General features: G+C 41.2%; 1 protein-coding gene across 1 annotated transcript in view; it reads left to right on the top strand.

Annotated features, from left to right (window-relative positions):
- LOC147105621 (ATP-binding cassette sub-family D member 2-like) overlaps window positions 1-27,577 on the top strand; it is a 112,161-nt gene that overhangs the window by 4,733 nt on the left and 79,851 nt on the right. The window contains exons 2-5 of the mRNA XM_086010169.1: window positions 6,421-6,601; window positions 12,901-13,025; window positions 16,916-17,084; window positions 22,419-22,513. Of these exons, the coding sequence (XP_085866295.1) occupies window positions 6,421-6,601; window positions 12,901-13,025; window positions 16,916-17,084; window positions 22,419-22,513 (570 nt within the window). The remainder of the gene's footprint in view (window positions 1-6,420; window positions 6,602-12,900; window positions 13,026-16,915; window positions 17,085-22,418; window positions 22,514-27,577) is intronic.

The raw sequence follows: 27,577 nt of genomic DNA, 5'->3' as shown, positions 1-27,577 counted from the left end.
GGAGCAGTGTGAAACCTCCTCCCTTGGAGGAGGCAGTCTCGCAATGCTTGGGTTTGACACCATGTAACTCAAGTGCAATGTCAAACTGGTCCATTGGATATTCTAGACATGTTATAAACTTACATGGTGCTTACTCAAATGCATTCAAGAGTGTAAGCTAGGAACAGGGCTTTATTCATGTAGGTAATTGTACATTTGCAGAAGTCGCTCTTTTATTTGAATTGCAGCCAGGCAGTGTAAACCAAGTACTGCAGGCTGTGAATAAATTTGATGGCTACCAACGTGAGATTGATAGCTACGGTATAACTGCACCCTAAACCAGTAGAAATCCAACAGGAGCCATTGAATTTGGCCATGTGTAGCACCCTGCTGTTGGTGTTGAAATTTGGTGTGTTGGCACTGAGGGTTAATCCAAGTCCATTAGTCATCATGCATGAAAGATATATTCACAATATATCTCAGTTCGAACAAGTGCAAATGCTTCTATTTTAGCTATTAAACTGAGAAAAGTTAAGGATTGTCCCATGCATATTCTACTTTAAGTTTAAAGTTTGATGTTAGATAGGGGGCAGAAGAAGTTTACACTGAAGCAAAGACCTCTTGCCCTCCACAACCCTGAAAAGAGAAATGCAGCTATTCTTTGCTTATTTACATAAAAGTAGTCTATGTTACCTACTTCACAAAAGAAGAGGATTAAGTTTAATGTTGCTATAAAGGGGGAGGGAGTAGAGATATTGCATAGGGTAAAAACAGATAGAAAGGAGGTGCTGAATAGGTTGGCATCACTCAAAGTTAACAAGTCACCCGGTCCAGATGGGATGCATCCGAGGTTGCTGAGGGAAGCAAGGGTGGAGATAGCAGAAGCTCTGACCACAATTTTTCAATCCTCCTCGGATATGGGAGTGGTGCCAGAGGACTGGAGGATTGACGATGTTACACCCCTATTCAAAAAAGGGGAAAGAGATAAACCTGGTAACTACTGGCCAGTCAGTTTAATGTCGGTGGTGGGAAAACTACTAGAGATCATTGTCAAGGACAAAATTAATTCTCACTTGCAGAAGCTTGGGCCAATAAGGGACAGCCAGCATGGATTTGTTAAAGGGAAATCATATCTCACTAACTGATTGAGTTCTTTGAAGTAATAGAGAGGGTTGATGAAGGTAGTGCAGTAGATGTGTATATATGGACTTTTAAAAGGCGTTTGGTAAAGTACTACATAACTGACTTATTCTGAAAATAGTAGCACATGGAATTAAAGGAACATTGGTGACTTGGGTATGTAATTGGCTAAAGGATAGGAGGCAGAGAGTAGTGGTGAACAAATGTTTTTCTGACTGGAGAGAAGGATGCAGTCGGATCCCCAGGGATCGGTATTAGGACCATTGCTTTTCTTGTATATAAATTACCTGGACTTGGGTGTAGGGAGTACAATTTTGAAGTTTGCGGATGATACAAAACTTGGCAATGTAATAAGTAGTGAGGGGGATAGTCGCAGACATCAGGAGGACATTGATAGACTGGCAGATACAATTTAATGTGGAGAAGTGTGAAGTGATGCACTTTGGGAGGAACAACAAGGAGAGGCAATATAATCAGAATGGTACTATTTTGAGAGGGGGATTTAAGAGCAGAGGCCACCTGGGGGTGTATATTCAGACATCTTTGAAGGTAGCAGGGCAAGTTGATAAGGTAGTAAGAAAGTGTATGGGATACTTTAAATGGGGCATTGAATACAACAACAAGGAAGTCATGCTAAACTTTTACAAATCATTGGTTAGGCCTCAGCTGGAGTATTGTGTACAATTCTGGGCACCACACTTTAGGAAGGATGTTAAGGCCTTGGAGAGTGTACAGAGAAGCTTTACCAGGTTAATACCAGGGATGAGGGTCTTCAGTTATGTGGGGAGATTAGAGAAGCTGGGATTGTTCACCTTGGAGCAGAGAAGGTTAAGGGAAACCTAATAGAGGTGCTCAAAATTATGAGGGTTTTGATAGAGTAAGTAGGGAGAAACTTTCCTCTGGCAAGTGGGTCGGTAACCATAGGTCTTAGATTTAAAATAATTGGCAAAAGAAGTAGAGGGGAAATGAGGAGACATTTTTTCATACAGAGGGTTAAGATCTGGAACGCACTTCTTGAAAAGATGGTGGAAGCAGATTCCATTGGAACTTTCAAAAGGCAATTGGACATGTACTTGAAAAGTACTGTTTTGCAGAGTTATGGGGAAAAGCTGGGGCGTGGGACTAAATTGAACAGCTTTAAGAGCCGGCACAGACACAACAGGCCAAATGGCGGCCTCCTGTGCTGTAAGATTCTATGATTCTACAATATTGGTGTGTTGGTAGCTACGGAATTAATTCGCAATCTGCAGTACCTTGTTTACACTGATTTCCATTTTTATAATGAACAGAAAAGTTCTTTTATACTGACTTCAGAAATTGAAAACACCTGTTTTTTATGTTGACATGATCCTTTAGAGAAAGTAACTATAATGACGAGACACTAAAACTTAATTATGTTCATACAAAATGTACCATAAGGCCAAAGTTTCTTTGATATTGGGGCGGAGCGATCATAATATGATAGAATTCTTCATTAAGATGAAGAGTGAAGTAGTTGACTCCGAGACTAGGGTCCTGAATTTAAATACAGGAAACTACGATGGTATGAGGCGCGAGTTGGCTAGAATGGATTGGGAAACGTTACTTAAAGGGTTGACGGTGGATAGGCGATGGCAAACATTTAAAGATCGCATGGATGAACTACAGAATTTGTTCATCCCTGTCTGGCATAAAAATAAAACAAAAAAGGTGGCGCAACCGTGGCGAACAAGGGAAATTAGGGATAGCATAAGATCCAAGGAGAGGACATATAAATTGGCCAGAAAAAGCAGCAAACCTGAGGATTGGGAGCAGTTTAGGATTCAGCAAAGGAGGACAAAAGGGATTAATTAAGAGGGGGAAAATAGAGTATGATAGTAAGCTTGCAGGGAAAATAAACACTAACTGTAAAAGCTTCTATAGATATGTGAAGAGAAAAAGATTGGTGAAGTCAAGCGTAGGTCCCTTGCAGTCAGAATCAGGGGAATTTATAATGGGGAACAAAGAAATGGCTGACCAATTAAATACATACTTTGGTTCTGTCTTCACAAAGGAGGACACAAATAACCTCCCAGAGATGTCAGGGAACATAGGGTCTAATGAGAGGGAGGAATTGAATGAAATCAGTATTTGTAAGGAAATGGTGTTAGGGAAATTGACGGGATTGAAGGCCGATAAATCCCCAGGGCCTGATAATCTACATCCTAGGGTACTTAAGGAAGTGGCCCAAGAAATAGTAGATGCATTGCTGGTCATCTTCCAAAATTCTATAGACTCTGGAACAGTACCCATGGATTGGAGGATAGCTAATGTAACCCCACTATTTAAAAAAGGTGGTAGAGAGAAAACGGGGAATTATAGACCGGTAAGTCTGACATCGGTAGTGGGGAAAATGCTAGAGTCCATTATAAAAGATGTAATAGCAGAGCACTTGGAAAACAGTGACAGGATCGGACAAAGTCAACATGGATTTACAAAAGGTAAATTGTGTTTGACTAATCTACTGGAATTTTTTGAGGATGTAACTGGTAGAATAGATGAGGGAGAACCAGTGGATGTGGTGTATTTGGACTTTTAGAAGGCTTTCGATAAGGTCCTGCATAAGAGATTAGCGTGTAAAGTTAAAGCACATGGGATTGGGGGTAAGGTACTGACTTGGATAGAGAACTGGTTGGCAGACAGGAAGCAAAGAGTTGGAATAAACGGGTCTTTTTCCGAGTGGCAGGCAGTGACTTGTGGGGTACCGCAGGGATCGGTGCTAGGAACCCAGCTATTCACAATATATATTAATGATCTAGACGAGGGAACTAGATGTAATATCTCCAAGTTTGCAGACGACACAAAGCTGGGTGGGCGTGTGTGCTGTGAGGCGGATGCCGAGAAACTCCAGCACGATTTGGACAGGTTGGGTGATTGGGCAGATGCATGGCAGATGCAGTATAATGTGGATAAGTACGAGGTTATCCACTTTGGTGGCAAAAAACAGGAAGGCAGATTATTATCTGAATGGCAATAGATTGGGAAAAGGGGAAGTGCAACGAGACCTGGTGTCCTTGTGCACCAGTCGCTGAAGGTAAGCATGCAGGTGCAGCAGGTGGTTAAGAAGGCAAATGGTATGTTGGCCTTCGTAGCGAGAGGATTCGAGTACAGGAACAAGGATGTCTTGCTGCAGTTGTACAGGGCCTTGGTGAGACCACACCTTGAGTATTGTGTGCAGTTTTGTTCGCCTTATCTGAGGAAGGATGTTCTTGCCATGGAGGGAGTGCAGCGAAGATTCACCAGACTGATACCTGGGATGGCAGGAATGACATATGAAGAGAGATTGGGTCGATTGGGCTTATATTCGCTAGAATTTAGAAGAATGAAAGGGGATCTCATTAAAACTTATAAAATTCTAACAGGACTAGACAGACTAGATGCAGGAAGGATGTTCCTGATGGTGGGGGAGTCCAGAACCAGGGGTCACAGTCTAAGGATAAGGGATGAGCCATTTAGGACAGAGATGAGGAGGAATTTCTTCACCCAGAGAGTGGTGAACCTGTGGAATTCTCTACCACAGAAGACAGTTGAGGCCAATTCATTAAATATATTCAAAAAGGAGTTGGATATATTTCTTAAGGCTAAAGGGATATGGGGAGAAGGGAGGGACAGGGTACTGAATTTGGATGATCAGCCTGGGCCATGATCTCATTAAATGGCGGAGCAGGCTCGAGGAGCCGAATGACCTACTCCTGCTCCTATCTTCTATGTTTCTATGTATTGTTTAAAATGCTGGGAAATCGGTCATGTATTAAACAAGACAAATTTGGTAATACAGGTGTTATTTTTGAGTTATAAAAAAAATACATAATCCATTATTGATGCTGCTTTTCCCAGTTAAGGTGTAGATTAAAATGATTCAAAGTAGTAGCATTCCAAAAGTCATCAGAGGAGTTGAAACTAGTCCTCTTTAAATTTTCAGCATTACTCTTAGTTTTTAAACTTTATCTGAACCTGGGTGCTAGGACCTTTTTGGAAAAACAATTCCCCATGTTCTTGTTGACATTGATGTTTTCCTTGTCTTGCACTACAAGATAGGCACCAGAGAACTGACAAACATGTTCCATTAGTATGCTGCAGTAGTATTCATTTTGTTTCAAGTAATTGTTTCCATAATTCAAATCACCACTCAAAATTCTAGCTGCCCCACACATTTCAGGCACTAGGCTGTTTCCAGTGGGGTTCTGCAGGGCTCAGTACTGGGTCATTTGCATTTTGTGGTATATATCAATGATTTGGACTTGAATGTAGGAAGTATGATTAAGAAGTTTGCAGTTGATACATAAATTGGCCGTGTGGTTGATAATGAAGAAGAAAGCTGTAGACTGCAGAAAGATATCAATGGACTAGTCAGGTGGGCAGAACCGTGGCAAATGGAATTAAATCTGGAGAAGTGTGAGGCAATGCATTTGGGGAGGGCTAACAAAGCAAGGGAATACACTAGAAATGGTAGGACACTGAAGTGCAGAAGATCAGAGGAACCTTGGAGTGCATGTCCACAAATCGCTGAAGGTAGCAAGACAGATGGATAAGGTGGTTAAGAAGGCATATGGTATACTTGCCTTTATTAGTCGAGACATAGAATATAAGAGCAGGGAGGTTATGCTTGAACTGTATAAAACACTAGTTAGGCTAGAATACTGCGTACAGTTCTGGTCACCACATTACAGGAAGGATGTGATTGCACTAGAGGGGGTGCAGAGGAGATTTATGAGGATGTTGCCTGGGCTGGGGAATTTTAGCTATGAGGAAAGATTGGATAGGCTGTGGTTGTTTTCTTTGGAACAGACGAGGCTGACGGGAGATTTAATTGAGGTGTATAAAATTATGAGGGGCCTAGATAGAGTGGATAGGAAGGACCTATTTCCCTTAGCAGAAGGGTCAATAACCAGGGGGCATAGATTTAAAGTAATTGGTCAGAAGTTTAGAGGGGATTTGAGAAGAATTTTTTCTCCCAGAGGGTGGTGGGGGTCTGGAACTCACTGCCTGAAAGGGTGGTAGAGGCAGAGACCCTCATCACATTTAAAAAGTACTTGGATATGCACTTAAAGTGCCATAACCTACAAGGCTATGGACCAAGTGCTGGAAAGTGGGATTAGGATGGAGAGCTCTTTGTTGGCCGGCACGGACAAGATGGGCCGGATGGCCTCCTTCTGTGCTGTAAATTTCTATGATAAGCTCATACATGTGTTTGAAATTTTACACGGATACCTTTCACTGTTTTAAGATAAGGTTGGTCTATGTAATATTTATACTTTGTTGTCTTCCATTTTGTTTTCTTAGGTGGAAATGAACCAGCTGCAGAAAAGTTACAAGTCACTTGCTGCCCAGATGAATCTTATTTTGTCCAAAAGACTTTGGTACATTATGTTGGAGCAGTTTCTAATGAAATATGTGTGGAGTGGGAGTGGATTAGTCATGGTAGCAGTACCCATCATCACGGCAACAGGTTTTGCAGACAATGGTAATGAGGCAAATTTTCTAACTAGATTAAAAAATTGGTTTGGTTTTGGTATAACACATTGTAGCCCCAGAATGTTAGGACCCAGAAATGATCTGATTAGATAATGTTTTCTGATGCTATTATGAGAAAGCCCCAAGCAGAAACCATCTCACAAAAAGGGAAAAAGCATTCAGACTGCTCTCATGTACTTGCTAGTGACTAACTGTACTGTGCTAGTAGATGCAGAAGAGGATTTGTAAAACTACATAGTAGAAAAAAGTCATAATTGTTACAAGCCATGAATGTGCAGGGCTAGAAATGGGATTGAGTTATTGGGGGATTTGTTATATCAAGGTTCTACAGCACAAATAATTCATCAGGCAGGTCTTGCAGTATTTAATACTGTACATCTCAGTGGAAGTTTTATTAATTCTTCCCGATCTCTCTACAGTATCCAACGTGGTTGATCTCTACATTCTCCTCAGTAATCGATGTTTTATATATTCCATTATGTTTTATATCCACCCAACTCAAACCTTGACAAACCAAACTTTTTTTTTTGCATGCCACAGGTTTCTGTTGAACTCTGTTCCTGCCTGCCACATTGTAGCCTGTACATACCCTACAGCAACTTCATACCTGCCTCACATGACTGCTTCGCATTCATTTTAAATCTCCTTTATAAAATCCCTTGGGGCGTTTTCTGTGATAAAGATGCTATAAAATGCAAATTGTCCTATTTTCTTGCTACTGTGTTTTCAGTACAGAATGGAGGTACAGTGCCCTAAGTGTGCTTTGTGCAATATCCAACAAGAATAGTGACTTTTTTTTGCTGTTGCCACCAGATAAGTGACTTGCTACCTACTTCACTTCCGTTAATTTGTTGCTTTGGTAGTTGTGGCATGATTTATTCGTTTCCCTTTGTCCACTGGGATAAATTTAATACGTGCGAATTCCCCACACTATCAAGTAACTTGTACCTGCAGTAGCTGGTCATTATTTCCTTGCACATAAAAGGGCGAATGAATGGAGAAAATTGGGGCCAATGGAACAGAGAGGATCCGCTAGGCTGCTACACCAAATTCTTCTGTAGTCTAGCAATGTAGACAAGTGCTGAATGAATGAACTCAGTGTAGTTCATTATTGTGGCATAATTATGATAACATTATCAAACAGAAATCTTGAAAACTAAGACCCGTAATTTCCAGTAGGAGGCTTCCTGTGTGAGGGCTCCCAAGGTCCGGCCATTTCCGATCCTGGGCCTCTCCACAGTCGAAATGCGCAGGGCCCACGTTTCCCAGGGGCGCAGGTGGTTCACAGGCGTTCCTGGAATCACGTGGGCCAGACGAGCCAATGAAAGAAGGGAATCCCCCTTCATACTTTGACAGATAGACCTGTCAAAAGTATGAATGGGGAACCACTGAAAAAAGACACTAAAACATTAAAAAAAAATTTTAAAAGTGAGTTAAAATTACATAAAATCAAATTTTTGTTTAAAATATTTAATTTATTGAAAAAAAAAGTTAGTTTTTTACGGGGCTAAAAAATAAACATTCCTTTTTTTAAAGTATTAAAAAGTTCACTCATTTATAATTTAAAAAAAAAACTTTTTAGAACTCTTATGCTGGTAAAAGCAGGTCTTACGCAGAGGCCCTTCTCCAGGGCAGGCAGAGGATTCCTAACAGATCAGAAATGCCGGTTTTCAGCGCATGCACTTCGCATGCCTGAAACCGGCATTTCCGATGTCCTTATGGGGCTGTACACAGCTCGTACACACCCGTAGGCATCGGAAAATACAGGCCCAAGTAACTTAAGAAAAATCTTTCAATATTAAGGATTGGCATTTTAAAACAAAATTAATTTAATATCAGATATTATGTTCCTCTTTAACATTTTTAATAAACTTTGCAAAAGGAAAATCAGCTATATTCTTGTCTCCAAATTAATCTTGTTGCATTCCAACTGGGATTTTAAGGAAACTGTAAATCCTATTTGATGGTTTAAACATCTAGCCAAAGAAAACAGAATGATGTTACACTGAACCAAATTAAAGATTGATGTTCAATTTCTCAACTACTTGTTCTTGAATTGTATAGTTCTTTTTAAAAACACATTGCTTTAATATATTTAGTACAATAATAGTTACTGGTTTATTTTATTTCCTGTTTCTGATGTTTATTTTTGGGCTAATTTGGATCTTTTGCCTTTCACCAAAATTGCTTTATCTTTGAGTTTAATAACAGTTGACCTTAGTACTGAATCAGTATTAATAATAAGGTATGAAGGAGTTGGAATCTTTACACTGTTTTTGTCTAAAACACATTGGCCCAGAAATTCGGGTCGGAGGCTTCCCGTGGGTGCAAGCCTCCGACCTGCACTTACCTTGCGCGCCGGCCGTTGAGCTGTGAGCCCCCATGGAATTGCGATCCTGGACCTCCTCCAACTGCCAGCGCGCAGTGCTTGCGTATCCCAGGGGCACAGTTAGTTCGATGCGTCCCCTGGGATCATGTGGGCCAAGGAGAGCCAATGGTAGCAGGGAATGCTTCATTCATAAGTTTGACAGGAAGATCTGTCAAACCTATAAATACTTTCAGCCCCAAAACAGCACTAAAACCTCAAATACATTTTTAAAAAATCACATTTTTAAAATAAACTATAAATTACATGAAATAACTATTTTAAACAATAATTTAAATTTTTGAAAAAAATAATTACATTTTCTAACGGAGCTAAAGATAAACTTACCTTTCTTTAAAGTATTTAAAAATAATAAACCTGTGGGGAAAAAATGTTTTAATTTTAATTAATTCACCACTTACCTTGTTAAAAGCAGGCCTTGTGACTGCTTTTTACATGTGTAACTCCTGGAGACTTACCTTCCCGAAGAAACCTGGAAAAAAAAACGTAAGTTCAATGCACACGCGCTGCCTCTCCCGCGCACGCATTCCACTTCTTAACCCCTTCTTTCAGGGGAACGGAAGTGCCGGTTTCCCGCGCATGCGCAGTGCATGCACGAAACTGGCACTTTCGTTTAGCCTACGCGTGAGTACCCCGTGCGTACTCACCCGTGGAGACCCGAATTTCTGGGCCATTGTTTTGACTAGAGGTCCTCTGACCAAAAATGTTAGTGATTTTGGGGTCTAGAGTTTCAAATAAATACAAAATGGGTTGAACTTGAAGGTGCAGTATTTAGTAAGTGTGTTAATGTTTCATCGCACAATTTCAAACCAAAGTCTGCTATAAATGAAATTGAGCCACATTCCATTTCTCTCATTTGAATAATGTATAATTTCATCAAGGTATTTACTCTTCCAGTGTTTAACCTGATCTCCTTAAAAGACATTTTAGCAAGAGCTTAGTTTTATGACATCACAGCTCATCGTTTCATGCTTATCACTGCAGCTCCATGTTTTAAGAGATTTTGTAACATCATGATTTATTAGTCTGTTATGTGGCAACTTTTATCAAGTGCCAAAGTTAAGGAACATTAATGTTTTATAAACATCATGGGATTTAAAAGTGACAAAAGTAGTTTATCTTAATTAGTTACTAGTTCATTTAGAACTCTAACTTGCGTGAAAGGTCAGTGCTCTTACTATGGAAAGAATGCACTTTCTGACCCATTTGTGCTCACTCGCTTTCCCTCCCACTGCCCTCCTGCCTTCTTCACTCATGGCGAGGATCACCTCTGGAATTGCAGAAGATTGTAGCAAAAATTGCAGGGAATTTCCCTCAATTCTTGTGGAGAAATTGCTTCTCTGTTGCTAAATCTGATATTTTTAAAACTGTTTAACAATTTAATTTTCCAGTGGCTCATAGATGGCCACACTCCTTAGGTTTTGCTCAAATTTCTTACTTGTAAATAACTTTGAAATCGTTTAGATGGTTACTCCTACAATTCCCCTTCACAGAGACACACTTTTTTCCCCTCCCTTCCTCAGTTCAGAGGCACTCTTCACCTTCCTCCCTTCCTGCTTTCTCTCCCCTCCCCCCCCCCCCCCCATCCAGCTCACTGTGGTACTCGTCTTCCAAATTCACAGTGGCACTGTTTACTCCTTTTCCCTCCCCACTCTCACCCAGCTGAGAGTTACTCCTCTTCCACCCCATCTTCCTAATTCATTGAGGCACTCTTCTCCTCTTCCCTTCCCGCCCCCCCTTCCCATTCATGGAAACATTGTTTCCCTCCCCCACACCAATTTGGCTCTTGCCTCAACTTCTGGTTCCTGATTGATGCTGTTTTACTGCAGGATCCAACAGCAACAAAGTTAGATCACCCAAGCAAAACAGCGGCACTTGGTAGGAGTTTCAAGGGATGACCTGGAGGGCAAAGGCAGGAAGGGGGATCAGAATTTTCATGGATTTCATGGGGAAAAAGTGATTTTAAAGTGGTCTGTCTTGCAGTTGCTTATAACAATGGAGGCAAACATATATTCTGGTTTTAATGGCTTCCTAATCTGGAAGCAGCCTGAGGCCCACTATTTGTGCAGCCTGCGTCTAAAACATTAAAATATTCTTCACATTCATGTTTGTATTTTTACAGGTACTTACTATTTCAAATATACAAACAGATATAACATGGATAGTCACTTGGGTTGCATTGGCACAGACTGCAGTTTGGCTCAGCCAGGCAGAGCCATTTACATTCACTGGCTCCTGCCTAGCTGGAACTTTAACCATCTGTTTAGGAGAGAGCTCTGTGTTTGCCTGAATATATACATGTACAGAATTATCTTCTTAAAGTTAGAAATATAATGATTAGAGAGGGGAGAATTCCAACTCTGTAAACGTTTAAGTTAAGATCAGTTAAATTTATGAGTGTCCAAGGTGCTAAAACCAAAGTGGTGCGAAATTACCTTCCCCCTCCCAAGAAATCTCACTTTATTTTTTCTCTGGAGTCAGATCAACCCCCTACCCAGGATTTACACCTCCAGTTTAACATTGGTGCAAAACTGAAATGCTTCGCACCTAAAGTAAACTTGCAGTATAAATGCAACCTCAAAGGAGCATAGAATTTTATTTGGATAGGTGGTCTTTTGTAGTCAGCAGAAATATGTTCCTTTTTTCTGGTGTTTTATAAAATCTAGATTGAGGATTTTTCATCCTGGTGTTGTGTTTATCAGTGGTTTTCAGTTTAAATTGGAATCCCCAAGTACAGTACAACAAAACAGAAGGATATAAGTTATACTATTGGTATTTTTGGCAGAGACACATCTACAGTGACATTTAATAAAACAGTCGGTACTGTGACACATTGATTTTGATGTAATTGTTGTTTTAATTATTCAATGTGCATCTATTGGTATTACTTTGGCTCTTTCAGGATCTACTGCGTATCTCAAAACTGTTAAATATTCTTAAGCTTTTCTAATGAAAAATATTTATGGGTTATGGCTCACACTGCTGTACAGCTGTAGGAAAATACATGGTGGGGTAAAAATTGGGTAGCGCCCCGAAAAGGTTAGCGCCTCTGCGGCCGATTTTCCCAGGTAGCGCCCCAAGAGGGAGGAGGGGCGCTACTGGAAATGCCCCGCGTCCCTCTTGGGGTGCTGCGATGCAATATCACGGCGCGATGTGCCGCGGTACTGTAGGCCTTCCTCCCCTTATTAAAGGGGAAGGGCCTGGCGCAGCGCGTCCCGCCGCCCAGCTAGGCCACCAGGGATCGGGAGTGCCGGCAAACGGAAAGAAGCCGGCACCCTGTTGGGGGGGCTTCACGGGGGCCGGGGACAGCAATGGGCGCAATTGCTGGCAGGTGGCCAGCAACAAAAATGGCCGCCCGCCACCTCCCCTTTAACGAGTGCCGCCCCGGCTGCAGGTAGGCCCCCTGACCCCAGCGGACAAAGCGTCCGGCGGTAAGTCGGGGGGTGCCACCCGATATTACAAGTGGGGCGCTGCGCACGGTGATGACGTCATCATCGGTGGCGCTAACCGCTGAATTTTGCGGGAGGCGTTAGCGGTGCCGCACCCAGGCGCTAGTTGATTTGTGCTAACGGATGGTGCAAATCAACTGAATTTAGCCCCCGGTGTGTTTTTGAGGGGAGGGAAGCAAATAATCTTTTTACTTAATGTTTATGCATTGAAGTTGAAAGAAATATCAGGAAACCCCAGAAAAACTCATTAAAACCGATCCAGTGTTCTCCCATTCAAACCAAATGGATCATCAGAAAGCAGTAAAGCTTTATACTTGTCCAGTATTTAGATTCAGTTGTAATGCTGCTATTTTCAGCATGAGGGAAAATGCATGTTCAGAGCAGATGTGATTAAAACAACCTATTCTGTTCCATGGAGTAGAATTTAATATGTATAATTATATTTTTTTCAAGAGTCAGAAGATGGTCACAAGCAAGTAAGTTTGGTTAGTGAACGAACGGAAGCTTTCACCACTGCACGAAATCTGCTGGCCGCTGGAGCTGATGCGATTGAAAGAATTATGTCTTCATACAAAGAGGTATTGTGCAGCACAAGAATAGAAATGAAGTTACAGTTTATTTCCACAGTGAAGTACAGTTAATGTAGGTGGCTTTATTCATTTTTTTTTTAAATACAGAAAACCATAGTAGTGTAGTCTACTTAATTTTTAAGTAGAACTTTAGTATGAAAAGCAGTGTTTCAGGGAGATCTAGTCCTTCAGAAAAAATGAGAGAAGCTCACTTTCCTGGTTTGTGGTGACATTAAAATTGACGTCCCTACATGTGCTAATGCGATTCGCCCATTATATGCAGTGGCCAGTGTAATGAATTTTTTTAAAGCACAGAAGGAATTCTATGGTAATTTCAGTCAGTCCTGTTTATACATAAGTCTAACACGTAGGGCAGTTTGCTAAAAAAGCACAGAGGGACCGGCTCTCGACTTCCCACTCTGTCTAAATGCCCATGTAATGATCCAAACTGGAGACGGAGATAGTGGTCTGGTCATTTTCACCTGTCGTGTTGTAGAGCTGAACGGGCTGAATTACACAGCAGTCTTGTCAATTTCCAGTATTGGATGAGCAGAAATTTCCTCCCATTTAAATATTGGGAAGACTGAAGCCATTGTCTTCATTCCCCGCCACAAGCTCCCTAGTTCCCTAGCCACTGACTCTCTCACTCTACCTGGCCACTGTCTGAGGCTGAATCAGACTGTTCGCAACCTTGGCATCCTATTTGACCCTGAGCTGAGCTTCCAAACCTCTCCATCACCAAGACTGCCAACATCTCCTGTCTCCTGCTCTGCCTCAGCTCATCTGCTGCAGAAACCCTCATCCAAGCCTTTGTTACCTCTAGACTTGACTATTCCAATACTCTCCAAGCCGGCCTCCCACTTTGTGCCTCCATAAACTTGAGCTCATCCAAAACTTGTATCCGTATCCTAACTGGCACCAAGTTCTGCTCACCCATCACCCCTGTATCCGCTGATCTACATTGGCTTCCAGTCCAGCAATGCCTCAGTTTTAAAATTGTCATCTTTGTTTTCAAATCCCTCCATGGCCTCGCCCTTCCCCATCTCTGTAATCTTCTCCAGCCCTTCAACCCTCCGAGATCGCTGTGCTCCACCAATTCTGGCCTCTTGCGCATCCCCGATTTTCTTCGCTTCACCATTGGCGGCCGTGCCTTCAGCTGCCTCGGCCCTAAGCTCTGGAATTCCCTCCCTAAACCTCTACGCCTCCTCCTTTTAACACACTCCTTAAAACCTACCTCTTTGATCAAGCTGTCCTAATATCTCTGTGACTTGGTGTCAAATTTTGTTTGATAATCACTCCTGTGACGCGCCTTGGGACAATTTAAAGGCACTATATAAATGCAAGTTGCTGTTTCACCTGAAGGCGGAGGGACTTAATGACATGTAATAAAACTTTAAAAATGTGCGAACAACTGCATGTATTGCACAAAATAGTCGGCGTGCTTAATATGGTTTAAGCGGCACCTTTGTAATTGACACCTATGGTAATAGCAAATGGTTAGCGCAATTTGCCTGGCACAGGTGGCTGTCCAGGATATGCAGTGACGGTGTAAGTGGTGAGGACTGTACTTCATTACAGCAGCATGAAAAGTTTCACTACTACAATACTAGCTTATACAAACATACAAAAAGGATGGGAAAAGGCCATCCAATCCATCAAACCCACCTCCTCCAGATACTGGGCAGCCACGTACACCTTGGACCCACTCCCCAGTTCTGGAATCTCCTGGAAAAGGCAAAAAAAAAGAGGCCATTTAAAAAATAAAAAAAAATCTTGAGAAAATTCCTTCAAAGCTCCAGGTAATGACGGTAATCTATAAATGCTTCTTATCACGGCTAACCCACAATGTGCCTTCTCTAACTGGAAATGTCATCCTCTTGCAGGAACTTCTATAGCTCTCTTTCGAAGGACTGCACAGAATCCATACTCATTGCATGCTTCAGTAATTTGTTCCAGAGGACAAATACCCACTGTGAAAAGAAATATCTAACCTAAATCTGTTGCTCAGGATTTTGAGCCCTAGACCCCAAGCCCTACCATCACTATCCATCTCAAATAGCCTATTCAACTGCATAGAATCTAATCCTTTCAGAATTTTAACAACTTTTCATAATTTTAACAACTTTTATCATATTTCCTCTAAGTTTATGTTTCTCTCATGAAAATAACCCCCATTCCTTGAGCTATTCTGACCACTAAGAGCCCTAAGACTGGGTATAATTTTGGTCACCCATCATTATTATGAATGTATTAAGTGAGTACGAGGTTGTGAAACTTATTGGAGTATTATTTATCATCTGCTTATGCTGAAGTACTTTTTTGTCACAGAACTCGTAATCATGAAAAAGAACTTTCACCAACATGCTGTTTAGAGGCGAATTATTTTTTCCTCCAACATGGCTCACTTTCTAAGTCACAATTGTTGTACAGTATTATTTTGATGCTTCCACAAAATATCAGCTATATCTGATTTCTTTAAGACTTTATATCCAGGATAGAAGACGATTATACCTCTGGGGGAAAAAACTCATGCATTTGCAGATCGGAAGTTCAGTACATATTGGTCCATAATTTCCGATCCCTACGGGTGTGCACGAGCTGTGTACACACCCGTAGGGACCTTGCAAGTGCTGGTTTCAAGCATGCGAAGCGCATGCGCTGAAAACCAGCATTTCCGATCTGTCAAGAATCCTCTTGACAGATTGCATGCCTGCACTGGAGAAGGGCCTCTGCGGGAGGGGAGAGTTTCGCTTTCTGCAGAACCTCCACCCGCTGAAATCCCTTAAAAATCTTAAGCCTGGTAAAAGCAGGCATAAGGCCTGCTTTTACCAGCATATAAGAGTTTTAAAAAGTTTTAAAAAAAAATGTTTTTCCACTCATTTATAATTTAAAAATACTTTTTTTTTTAAAAAGGCAAGTTTATTTTTAGCCCCGTAAAAAACTTTAATTTTTTTTTTAAATTAATTTTTTGTTTAAAATATTTAATTTAATGTAATTTTAACTCATTTTAAAAACGTGATGGTTTTTTCCAAATTTATTTAATGTTTTGATGTCTTTTTTCAGTGATCCCCATTCATACTTTTGACAGGTCTACTTGTCAAAAGTATGAAGGGGGATTCCCTTCTCCCATTGGCTCGCCTGGCCCACGTGATCCTAGGGACACTTGCGAACCGCCTGCGCCCCTGGGATACCTGGGCCTCTGCACGCGCGCACGTGCACCAGGAAAGGCCCAGGATCGGAAATGGCCGAACCTCGGGAGCCCTCAGGTAAGGGCGTAGATTTTTTCCCGATAGGAGGCAGCTGCACGCAGGAAGCCTCCTATTGGAAATTACGGGCCATTGCTTTTTAAAGACGCACTGTGGTATCACTATCTAGAATTAGAACAAATTAGCATAAATAGTGTTTTAGTATTCGTTCTGAGCTGTTTACATGGATGTTTACCATAATTTAATTATAAATAGCAATTCCCTGTCTAAAGTATTGTGCATCATTGTATTCCTCTGTATTGCATTTATTTAGCACCTTGGGCCATTTTACTAATTTTAAGGAGCTATATAAATGCTTGTTGTATGAACACTGCCAGTCTCCCATTCTCAGAAATAATCTTCGTCACGTTTCCAACGCTGAGATACTAAATTTTGTTGTACAACCATGATTCCTAGCATTCCCTGCAGTGAACTTGGGGATGAATTTATGTACAAATTTATTTTGAATTTTATGAATATTGATGAGGAAAACCATTGTGTGGTTCTCTTATTTTTACTTTAAAACATCTGGGTGACTTGGTATCTCATCATGAAAATTGTGAATCCAGAAACAAAAGCGCATGGTTCAGTAAATCATAAGCTGTATTTTAAGGATTTACTGTTGATTCTTTTCCTTTTTTAAAAATTTGTTAGATCACTGAATTGGCAGGCTACACAGCTCGAGTGCACAACATGTTTTCCGTTTTTGATGAAGTTCAGAGGGGAATATATAAGAGGTCCACAATCAATCAGGAAATCGAAACTGAGTGCAACAAAGTAACTAAACATGGATTACACATTGAAGGTCCTTTGGAATGCAAAGGTAATCGGTTGTAAATGATCGTAGCATTCAACTAAAATAATAGGTTTTAGTTCTGCGTTAGTAATTTAAAATCTGTAAATATTGTAATTCAAAGATGTAACTCTTAAATGGTCATTGCTAATCAGGATGTATTTTTTTGCAACTGTTAATCGTAGTTTGCTGTTGAATGGTCACCTTGAATTTTGACTCTAATGCCTCTAGTATACATCTCAGTCATTCAGCATCCTTTCCATGCTAGCTTCAGTAAACTAATACAGCATGAGCCATTGGTTGGAACCATGCGAATGTAAACACTGTTTTAAAGGAATGTTTGCTGAAGCACTGCCACCTATTACTCTTATATAATCTAAAATGTTTGTTCTCCCAGTTATTACGATTAAACATTTTGATTACAACAATAAGATGAAAGGTTTACTAATAAGTGGTTTACATTGAATTGATCTATTTTTAAATTATTCAAATGTAATGGGAACTTTTCTGCCTTTCACAGTTGATTTAATTAAAAATAATGGGATAAATACAATATGAATGTATTTTTCAAGTTGATGCGTCTGCCAAGAAATGCACAAGTGATCAAGTTGCAGATTTGACCAATTTACTAATTTGGAAAATGTGAAGTTCTGTGGATTGTATAATTGGGAATCAAGAGAAGTGGATGGTGCAGTAGTGTTAGAACAAGGTTTGGCCCATCACGATGAGCTCCTTGTCTCACGTCATTTTGCTCCAGGAGGCACCAACCTTATAAACTCAATTATGATGGCCCAGAAATTCGGGTTGGGGGCTTCCCGCGGGTGCAAGCCCCCGACCTGCACTTATCTTGCGCGCCGGCCGTTGAGCTGTGGGCCCCCGTGGAATTGCGATCTTGGGCCTCCTCCAACTGCCGGCGCGCAGTGCTTGCGTATCCCAGGGGCGCAGTTGGTTTGATGCGTCCCCTGGGATCACGTGGGCCATGGAGAGCCAATGGTAGCAGGGAATGCTTCATTCATAAGTTTGACAGGAACCTGTCAAACTTATAAATACTATAAGCCCCAAAACATCTCTAAATCTTCAAATAAAAAAATAAAAAATTGCATTTTTTAATAAACTATAAATTACATGAAATTATTTTAAACAATAATTAAAATTTTTGAAAAAATAATTTTATTTTCTAACGGGGCTAAAAATAGACTTTGTTTAAAGTATTTAAAAATAATAAACCTGTGGAAAAAATATTTTAATTTTAATTAATTCGCCACTTAACTTGTAAAAAGCAGGCCTTGCGCCTGCTTTTTACATGCCTAGCTTCTGGAGACTTATCCTCCCGGGAAAACCTGCAAAAATTTTTAAAAAAAAAGTAAGTTCGATGCGCACGTGCAGCCTCTCCTGCGCACGCATTCAACCTCTGAACCCCTTCTTTCAGGGGATACAGGAAACCGGCACTTCCATTGGGCTTACGGGTGAGTACCCCGTGCGTGCTTACGGGTGAGTACCCCGTGCGTACTCGCCCGTGGAGACCCGAATTTCTGGGCCGATATCTTTTTTTAAATATTTCAAAATGTTAAATATCAAAAAAGCCTGAACATTTACTCTGCTTGAAAGAAGCTGCCATCATTTAAATTGAGAGTTACATAGCTAAGTGTCAGTTTGGTGCGTACAGTAATGCCAAAATTGTACACTTGAGTTACTGCGGTTCTGCACAGCCACTGTTGATGTACATTAAACACATTTAAATTTAGGACATTTAAGCTGGGTGTGAAGTTTTCTATGATTACTGAGACAGGCTATAATTTCCTTATTAGGTGTCAACTTTGGCTCAGTGGTAGCACTCTCATCTGAGTCAGAAGGTCATGAGTTCAAGCTCACAATCTAGGCTGATACTCCAGTACAATACCGAGGGAGCATTGCATTGTCCAAGGTGCTGTCTTTCAGACGAGAGATTAAATCAAAACCCCATTTACCAATTAAAGCGGATGTAGAAGATCCTATGGTACCATTTGAAGAAGAGCTGACCTGCCCCTAATCTGCATTCTTTCCTCAACCAACATCATCATCAAAAATAGATTAACTGGTCATCTAATCTGTTTTTCTTAATAAAAATATTGTGTTACTTCGGCTGTGCACAAATTGGCTGCCACATTTACCTACTTAACGGTGATTGCAGCTCAAAAAGTAATTCATTGGTTGTAAAGCACTTCGAGATGTTCTGAGGACGTGGCAAGATGCTATGCAAGTGTTTCCTTCCTTGCAATTGCCTGGGTTCCAACCCGCTTCACTGAGGGGGAGTGGGAAGATGCCTCGGCTTCACAGCCTAAAAGTTTCAAAAGTAATTTACAATCATAAGCAGCAATGAATTGGTTTCCCACATGTTTTAAAAATTTGGTCTATGGTCCTTCCAAAACGTAAACTGATAATTTGGTTTCCTGAAGATGAAAACTGTTGTTCATTCTGACCAGAGAAAGATGATGAAATTACCAAATACAGGGTAATATGACTTTGTTTTGCTAATTCATCATGTACGGGTATAGACAGTGAGCGTCAACAGACTGTTTGACAAAGTGAGAATAGGGGGCACAGCATCACTCACCAGCCTGGACATCACCTGATCAGTACAACTGTGCACTTTACAGTCCCTGGACAATGATCAGAAGTGACAACTGTTTTTTTTTCTATTGCTCCCTAGCCCAGCAGTTTACTGCAGTACATTGTCCTGCAATAGCAGCCCTTACAGATTCAATTCAGTCAAAAGCATTTCCTGCATCTCTGGAGAAAGAACTACTGCAGGTTTGGCTGCAGCAGGTGTACCATGAATCATATTGAGCTTGAACAAATGGTGCATATATTATAAACAAACTGCTTTGCAACAATAAATCCCATATGATGTTGATAAATAAATTTTGCCAGTTCATTCAGACACAAGGCCAAAATTTTGTAGTCCTAATTTGAGGGTCTGTTGGTCTGCACCACAGGGGAACCTTTAGGAAGAAAAAGATGGAAGCAGTGCTCCAAGTACAGGAAACTTTCGTTTAGGTTAAATGTCCGGAAAGCTCTATCTACCAGCAAAATTCAGGAGCCGTTTCCTATAAGTTTTTTTACTTCTCGTTGCTTTTTTTTTCCAGTCAGGCTCTGCAACGTCTAGCTGAAGCTGTTGCTTAGCTACAGAGACGCTTTTAAGCTGCGGCCAACTGTTTTGAAGCTGTTGCTAAACGACAGGGTTTGTTGATTCACACGGAGCTCAAAAGCTCCATATGTTTTAACATTAACGCTGGTTTCTACGGCAGTTTTGATGGTACGGCACCAGCTCGGTCCCGTCAGTGCCGGATACCAGAAAGTTTCCTGTACCTTTTTTAAAAATCTGTTCTCTGGATATAGTGACACCAGCAAGGCCACATTTATTGCCCATGCCTAGTTGCCCTGAAGATGGTGGTGGGTCTTCTCTGAACTGCTGCAGTCCTTCTTGATGATGATGCTCCCACAATAGTGGGAGGCAGGGAATTACAGGATTCTGACCCAGCTACAAGAAGAAATGGTGATACATGTCCAAGTCAAGGTGGTGTGTGACTTGGAGGTGATGGTGTTCCCACAACATTGCTGTTTATATCCTTCTGGGTAGTGGAGGTTGCAGGGGAAGGAGATGCTGTTTAAGTAATCTTGATGAGTTGCTGCAGAGCATCTTGCAGATCGTGCATATTGTGCATATTGCAGCCACAGTGCACCGGCAAAGGAGATGAATATTGAGTCCAGTGGCAAGGGCACCAGTCAAGTGAACTGTTCTGTCCTAAATGGCGTCAAGCTTCTGAGTGTTGTTACGTATTTCATCACACTCCTGATTTAGCCTTGTAGATGGTGGATAGACTTTGAGGGTCACAGAGTACCCAGCTTCTACTCTGCTCTTGTGGCCATGGTGTTGATGTGGCTGGTCCAGTTTAACTGGTTTAAGCTTTAAAATGTTGATGGTGGGGGACTTGTTGATGGTGGTGCCATTGAAGGCTCAAAGGGAAGATGGTTGGCTTTTCTCTTGTTCCAGATGCTCATAACCTGTTGTGCAGTGCAAATGTTCCTGTTACAGGTACTATTGTGTCGTATGTCGCATGGTATTAAGCAGCAATGGATTTTTTTGTTGCAAAAGGAAACCTGTTGGATAAATTGTGCCATTTTCACTTAAGTAGATCCAAAAGCTTTCACAATTTCTTGTGTTGAGATGGGAGATTTTAGCACCTGAAAGGGCAGACGGGCCTCGGTTTAACGCCTCCTCCGTAAGCAAATATCATCCTGGTAGTTATTAGTTCTGTATATTGTGATTTGGAAGTGGATGTCTAGAAAGGTGAAGAAGCTTCAATTTTTTGTTGAAATGTTCGCATATACAGGGCTCACCCATGCCCCCATTTCCTCCCTACATAATATATATTATACATAAAACCAAGACAACCTTGCCCTCATATTTGAAATTTGCAAGTTTATGACCAGATGCTCATCCTTGAAGTAGCAAATGTCATTTAACATAGATAAATGTGAAGTAGTACATTTTGGGGTGAAAAAAGATCAGAGCATGTAATTTTATGCTAAAGATTAAATTCTCAATGGAGTATAGGAACAGCGAGATCTTGGATTACAAACTGATCTTTACAAGTGGGATTGTCATTGGAAACTGGCATAATAAGGGCAAATAGGATCTTGGATTTTATATATAGAAGAATTGAATACAGAAGCAAGGAAATTATGAGGAATCTGTATAAGGCTTTGGTTAGGTGGCAGTTGTAATACTGTGTGCAGTTTTGGGCACCATATGCTGTATATACATTTATTTATCAGAGCCATGGAAAAGGTAGAATATAGATTCCCAAAGATGATATGAGGGATAAAATAATATTCGCTATTGTAGGAGACATTTAAAAAACAAAAAAAGCTGTATTAATTGGAGCAAAGGCAGTAAAGGAGAATTGAGTAGTAGTGTTCACAAAATTATGAAAGCGTTTAAGAAAGAAAATAGTGAAAGATTATTTAATTGGTTGGTAAATTGGTAACAAGAGGGCATCAGTTTAGGATTAGTAACAGAAGAACAAAGGGGTGATTAGCAGGAATTTTTTCAAGCAAAGTATTATACAGTTATGAAATACTTTACTACAGTGGGTATTGAAGCCAAGTCAAACATGATATTTAAAGGAATTTGATAATTACTTGAAAAAATATTCTAGGGTATGAGGAAGGAGCAGAGAAGTGGGATTAGAGTAGGTAGCTCCAATAAGGGAGCAAACAAAAACACAAACATAATGGCCTGAATGGTTTTCTGTACTGACATTTCTATGTTGATAAAATTCATTTTGAACAGTTCTTTCATTATTTAATTTTACCTGGCAGGGCAAGTTATCGACGTTGATGTGGGAATTGTATGTGAAAATGTTCCTATTATTACCCCAAATGGAGATGTTGTTGCTTCCAGCCTAAACTTTAAGGTAAGCATTAAATACTAAAACCAAGAATGTTTAATGTAATTTTAATTAGCCGTTACTACTGTATTATTGTGTATCACAGCAATGTATGGCGTATCATTTTAAAACTTCTAACACCAGCTACATTTTTGATATATATTTGTACATATTACAAACTTTTAGAAGGGGAAGTTAATTAACTGTTGCAGATTTATTTCTACAAAGTGGTGGTTAACCTGGTATCAGTGCGAAAGATATTATAAATTAAATGATTCTTGGCAAGACATTGGTAAAGTTAAATATAGGCAAGTTTTCTCTCATTGTAGTGGTCTGACATACCTATTGAAATTTTGGAAGATATATCTGGTCTTGAAGATGGAAGAGCAATTTTCCAAAAGCTTTATGACCGCACTACAGTGAGAAAAAAATATGCCTCTATTTTTAGAATAAATATTGTTATATATTTTTGCAGGATCATTTTTACTTAAGTATTTCCTTGCTGTTAAAAGTAGTACAAGGTACGAGAACTTGAAGCTTGTGTATACAGGAAACTTTTTTTTTTATCCGGCACCGACGGGACCGGCGTGTTGCCGGTTTATCAAAATTTCCGGGTGACAGAGGGTTCTCTACCGAGGCTATTTTTAACAAAGAAAAATAAAAAAAACAAGAAATGTGCAGTATACAGTAATTGGGTACTCACCTACAGAATGTTGTGTTAAATGGATGATGGAAGATGCTTGATTAAGTACAGTACTGCCAGTTGAGGGTAATCCATTAATCTTTAATTACTTAACAGTACACCAAAACTTATAAACGACTGTACAGTACAGTATAAAGTACTGTGGTTGACTGTACACTTATTCCAAGTCAACTGGTTCATCAGGAATATCCATGTCAGCTGGTTCATCAGGATCATGCACTTCAACAGATTCTTCAGGCACTTCCACCGCTTCAACTTTTTTGGAAGCTTTCCTAAACATGTCCCGGATGTCTGCTTGCTTAGTGGACTCTTGCCTTTTTTGTAGAAAGGTGGAATGCAGAATATGGAGGTGCATAACTTCTTGGGCAGAGTAGCAAGGATGTCTTTCAGCAAATTTGAGGAATGAAGCAAAATCTTCTGCAGCTTTAGCCCAAGAAATCATCATCTCTTCAGAAATATCATCCTCTTCACTTTCCATCTCATTTTCCTTTTCTTTCTTTGGATTCAAAACATTCTCCATTATTTCATCATCACTTAGCATATGCACAACAGCAACTTCTCTACCTGCATCAACCCACTGCTCAATATCACTTTCGCTGAGGTGACGTAGAGGGTTTGCTGGGCCTACATTTTTCACCATGCCAGCCAGTTCCATTACTGTACTCCTCTTGGGATGAACATTGAACCCATGAAATTCCTCCTCTGAAGAAGAACCCTCAGCAAACATTACAGAAGGCCACAATTTGCACTAGGCTTGTCTCAAAGTGTGACCTTTCACCAAGTTCCAGGAACATGCAGCATTAAAGATGGCATCTTTAAGATTGTATTCCTTCTGAAATGTGTGAATATTGTCATCTTGGCTTATCAGTTTACGTAGGAAGTCTTTCTTGTAATGACACTTGAGATTTTGGATAACGCCCTGGTCCATGGGTTGTATGAGAGAAGTTACATTTGGTGGCAAATAAATGGTGAAAATATTTCCCGAAACCAACTCGGATTCATGCGGCTGGGCTCTACAATTATCAAGCAATAAAATGCATTTGCTATCTTCAGGTTTCCCTATTCTACGGAAATGTTCACTCACAGATGGAACAAAAATATGATGGAACCAATTTGAAAAGATTTCCTTATCCATCCAAGCATTTCTTTGAGCTTTGTACTCAACAGGTAAGTGCCTCACATTTTTAAATGCACGGGGATTTTTATACTTCCCAATGATAAGAAGTTTAACCCGGTGTGATCCAGCAGCGTTCGCACATGTTAGCACGGTTACACGATCTTTATTTTTCTTGTAACCTGAAGCATTAGCCTCACTGGCCCCAGCAAGCGTTGATTCTGGCAAAAACCTCCAAAATAAGCCAGTTTCATCGACATTGTATAGCTGTGCTGACGACAAATCATGTTGCTGCACAATCCAATTGAAATAATCGCAGTATTCTTCTGCGGCGTCGTGATCAGCTGATTTCTTCTCCCCAGAAATATCGAGTCGTCGTAGCCCATGCTGTACCTTGAAGCACGTTAGCCACCCCTCGGAGAAAGCACACTTGTCAGTGAGCTCCATCTTTGCATAGAAATCCTTCGCTTTTTCGATTAGCATGGGTCCTGAAATCGGAACACCCTCTGAACGCTTAAGAGAAAACCACTCATAAAGCACGGTATCTATTATGTCCGTGTATGATTGAGACACGGACAGCAGGAGTTGAACAAAACAAGTCTTTACTGAAAGGAGTCAATCGGGAAACTGAAACTACAGAGGCTTACTAGCGCCTTTTATACAGGGGTGGTCACTGCCGGTACTGCAGTCTGGGACCAGTTATTCTCTTAAAGGTACATACACAACAATTCCTCCCCTTTTAGATAAACAGTACATAACATTCATTTAACAACTAAATGATAATTAATTACGGTTGCTAGATACATTGGTTAAGTTTAAGCAATTATAAGTTCAGTCTTTGAGGAGGCTTCCTGATTCTGTCTGGATAACGCCTCTGGGGTATCGGGTTCCTCTGGCAAGGTTGAGTCGGGATCAATGTCGTTGTTTGGTTCATCTGCTTCCAATATCACCGATTCTGCGGTAGCTGCAATTGGTACGTCGATTTCATTACCAGGTGTATCAGATCGTGGTGTGGAGTTGACGTTTTCCAGTGACTCTAGAATCTGGTCAGCATGGCGTCTTACAATGCTCTCTCCAACGTCCACGGTATACATGAGAGGTCTTTGCCGTGTACAAATCGTTCCTGGCTGCCATTTCTCAGTGCGGTAGTCCCGGGCCAAAACTGGTTGACCTATCTTAAAACTCCTGGTCGGCCTTTCATTCATATTCTGAAACTGCCTGTTCTCCACATCTCTTCGGACGTTTGGCTTAACCAAATCCAAGCGGCATCGTAGTCTTCGATTGAAGAACATCATGGCTGGAGTTTGGTTGGTAACCGCATGTGTCGCATTCCGGTAGGCAAACAAGAAGTTGTCCACCTTGTGTTGTAGGGGTATATCTTCATTACACATTGCCTTGATAGCCTTCTTGAATGTTTGGACAAACCTCTCGGCCAATCCATTAGTGGCTGGATGATATGGGGCAGATGTGTAATGCTTAACACCATTGTTCTTTAAGAACCTCCGGAACTCTTCAGACACAAACTGTGGTCCATTGTCAGAGCAAATCTGTTCAGGCAGCCCATTCCTGGCGAATATGGTTCGTAAAACTGAGATAGTCTTTTCCGTGGTGGTTGAGGACATTTTTATTACCTCTGGCCACTTTGTGCATCCACCGCAATTAAAAACATCGAGTCCATGAAGGGACCAGCAAAATCAATGTGCACCCTTTGCCATGGAGATGAGGGCCACTCCCATGGATGCAGAGGAGCTTGTGGTGGGGCGTTTTGGACCTTCTGGCATCCTGCACAGCTCTTGGTCATCTCTTCGATTTCTCTATCGATTCCAGGCCACCACACAAACGCTCTGGCTAAGTTCTTCATTTTTACCCCAATTAGATGACCCTAATGAAGCTCATTGAGCACTCTATCCGTCAACTTAGGTGGAATTACTACTCTGGATCCACACATCAAGGTTCCTCTGCACACTGACAGCTGTTCTCTTCTCGGCGAGAATGCTGGCAGCAGTGGTTCGCCATGTGCTGGCCATCCCTTCACCGTTAAATCATAGACCCGTGATAGTGTCGGGTCATTCCGTGTTTCCTTTTCTATGTTTGCATTCGTCACAGGGAGACATTCGACTATGGTCGAGTGGAATAACTCCATTGGATCCACTGCAAGGTCTTCTTCCACCGTCTGCAATGGTAGGCGTGACAATCCATCAGCATTCCCATGCTGTTTAGTTCCTTTGTACTCGATGTCATATTGGTGTGCCCCTAGGAAAAGGGACCACCTCTGCAGCTGTTGCGCTGTCATTATCGGTACGCCCTTCTGAGGGTTGAAAATGGAGACGAGGTTGATGATCGGTTAGTAGAGTAAATTTTTGACCGTGCAGGTAGTGATTGAACTTCTTCACCCCCCACACTAGGCTGAGGGCCTCTCTGTCAATCTGGGCGTAGTTACGCTCGGCAGAAGTTAACGAGCGTGACGCAAAAGCTATCGGCCTCTCTAAACCATCAAGGAATTTATGTGACAGTACCGCCCCAATGCTGTAGGGAGACGCATCACACGCCAGTCTGATCAGCAGTGCTGGGTTGTAGTGAGCCAATACTTCCCTTGAAGTGATTAAGTCCTTACTCTTCTGAAAGGCCTGCTTACAGTCATTGCTCCATTTCCATGCTACTCCCGTTCGTAGCAGGGCGTTCAGTGGGTGCAGGATTGTCGACAAATTTGGCAAAAACTTATGGTAGTAATTCACCAATCCGAGGAATGACCTCAGTTGCGACACATTTTCAGGCGCTGGGGCCTTAACTACCGCTTCAATTTTGTCAGGGGACTTATGCAACCCCTCCATCAATCACGTGGCCACAATACGATATCTGTTTCTTAAAAAACTCGCACTTGGGGCGGTTGGCTCGTAGCCCATGTTCCCGTAGTCTAGTGAGCACCTGTTCTAGGTTGTTAAGGTGTTCACTGTAATCTTCACCTGTCACAAGGATGTCGTCCAAGTAACACTGAGTCCTCGGAATCTCTTGCAGGACTTGTTCCATCGCTCTTTGCCGATGCTACTCCGAATACCAATCGATGATACTGGTAAAGACCTTTGAGTGTTTATCGTGAGATACTTCCTAGAGGATTCTTCAACCTCCATCTGCAAATATGCTTGTGCACGTCAATTTTTGTAAAACGTTTCCCTCCAGACAGTGAGGCGAAGATGTCTTCTATCCTTGGAAGAGGATATTGTACTGTGTGAAGGACTGGGTTCACCATCACCTTGAAATCCCCACAGATGCGAAC

This window comes from Somniosus microcephalus, chromosome 17 (assembly GCF_052327205.1).
Source record: "Somniosus microcephalus isolate GS21.2 chromosome 17, FLI_Smic_1.0, whole genome shotgun sequence".
Taxonomy (NCBI): domain Eukaryota; kingdom Metazoa; phylum Chordata; class Chondrichthyes; order Squaliformes; family Somniosidae; genus Somniosus; species Somniosus microcephalus.
Note: the sequence above shows the minus strand (reverse complement) of the source record. Positions and strands in the feature narration are given on the sequence as shown.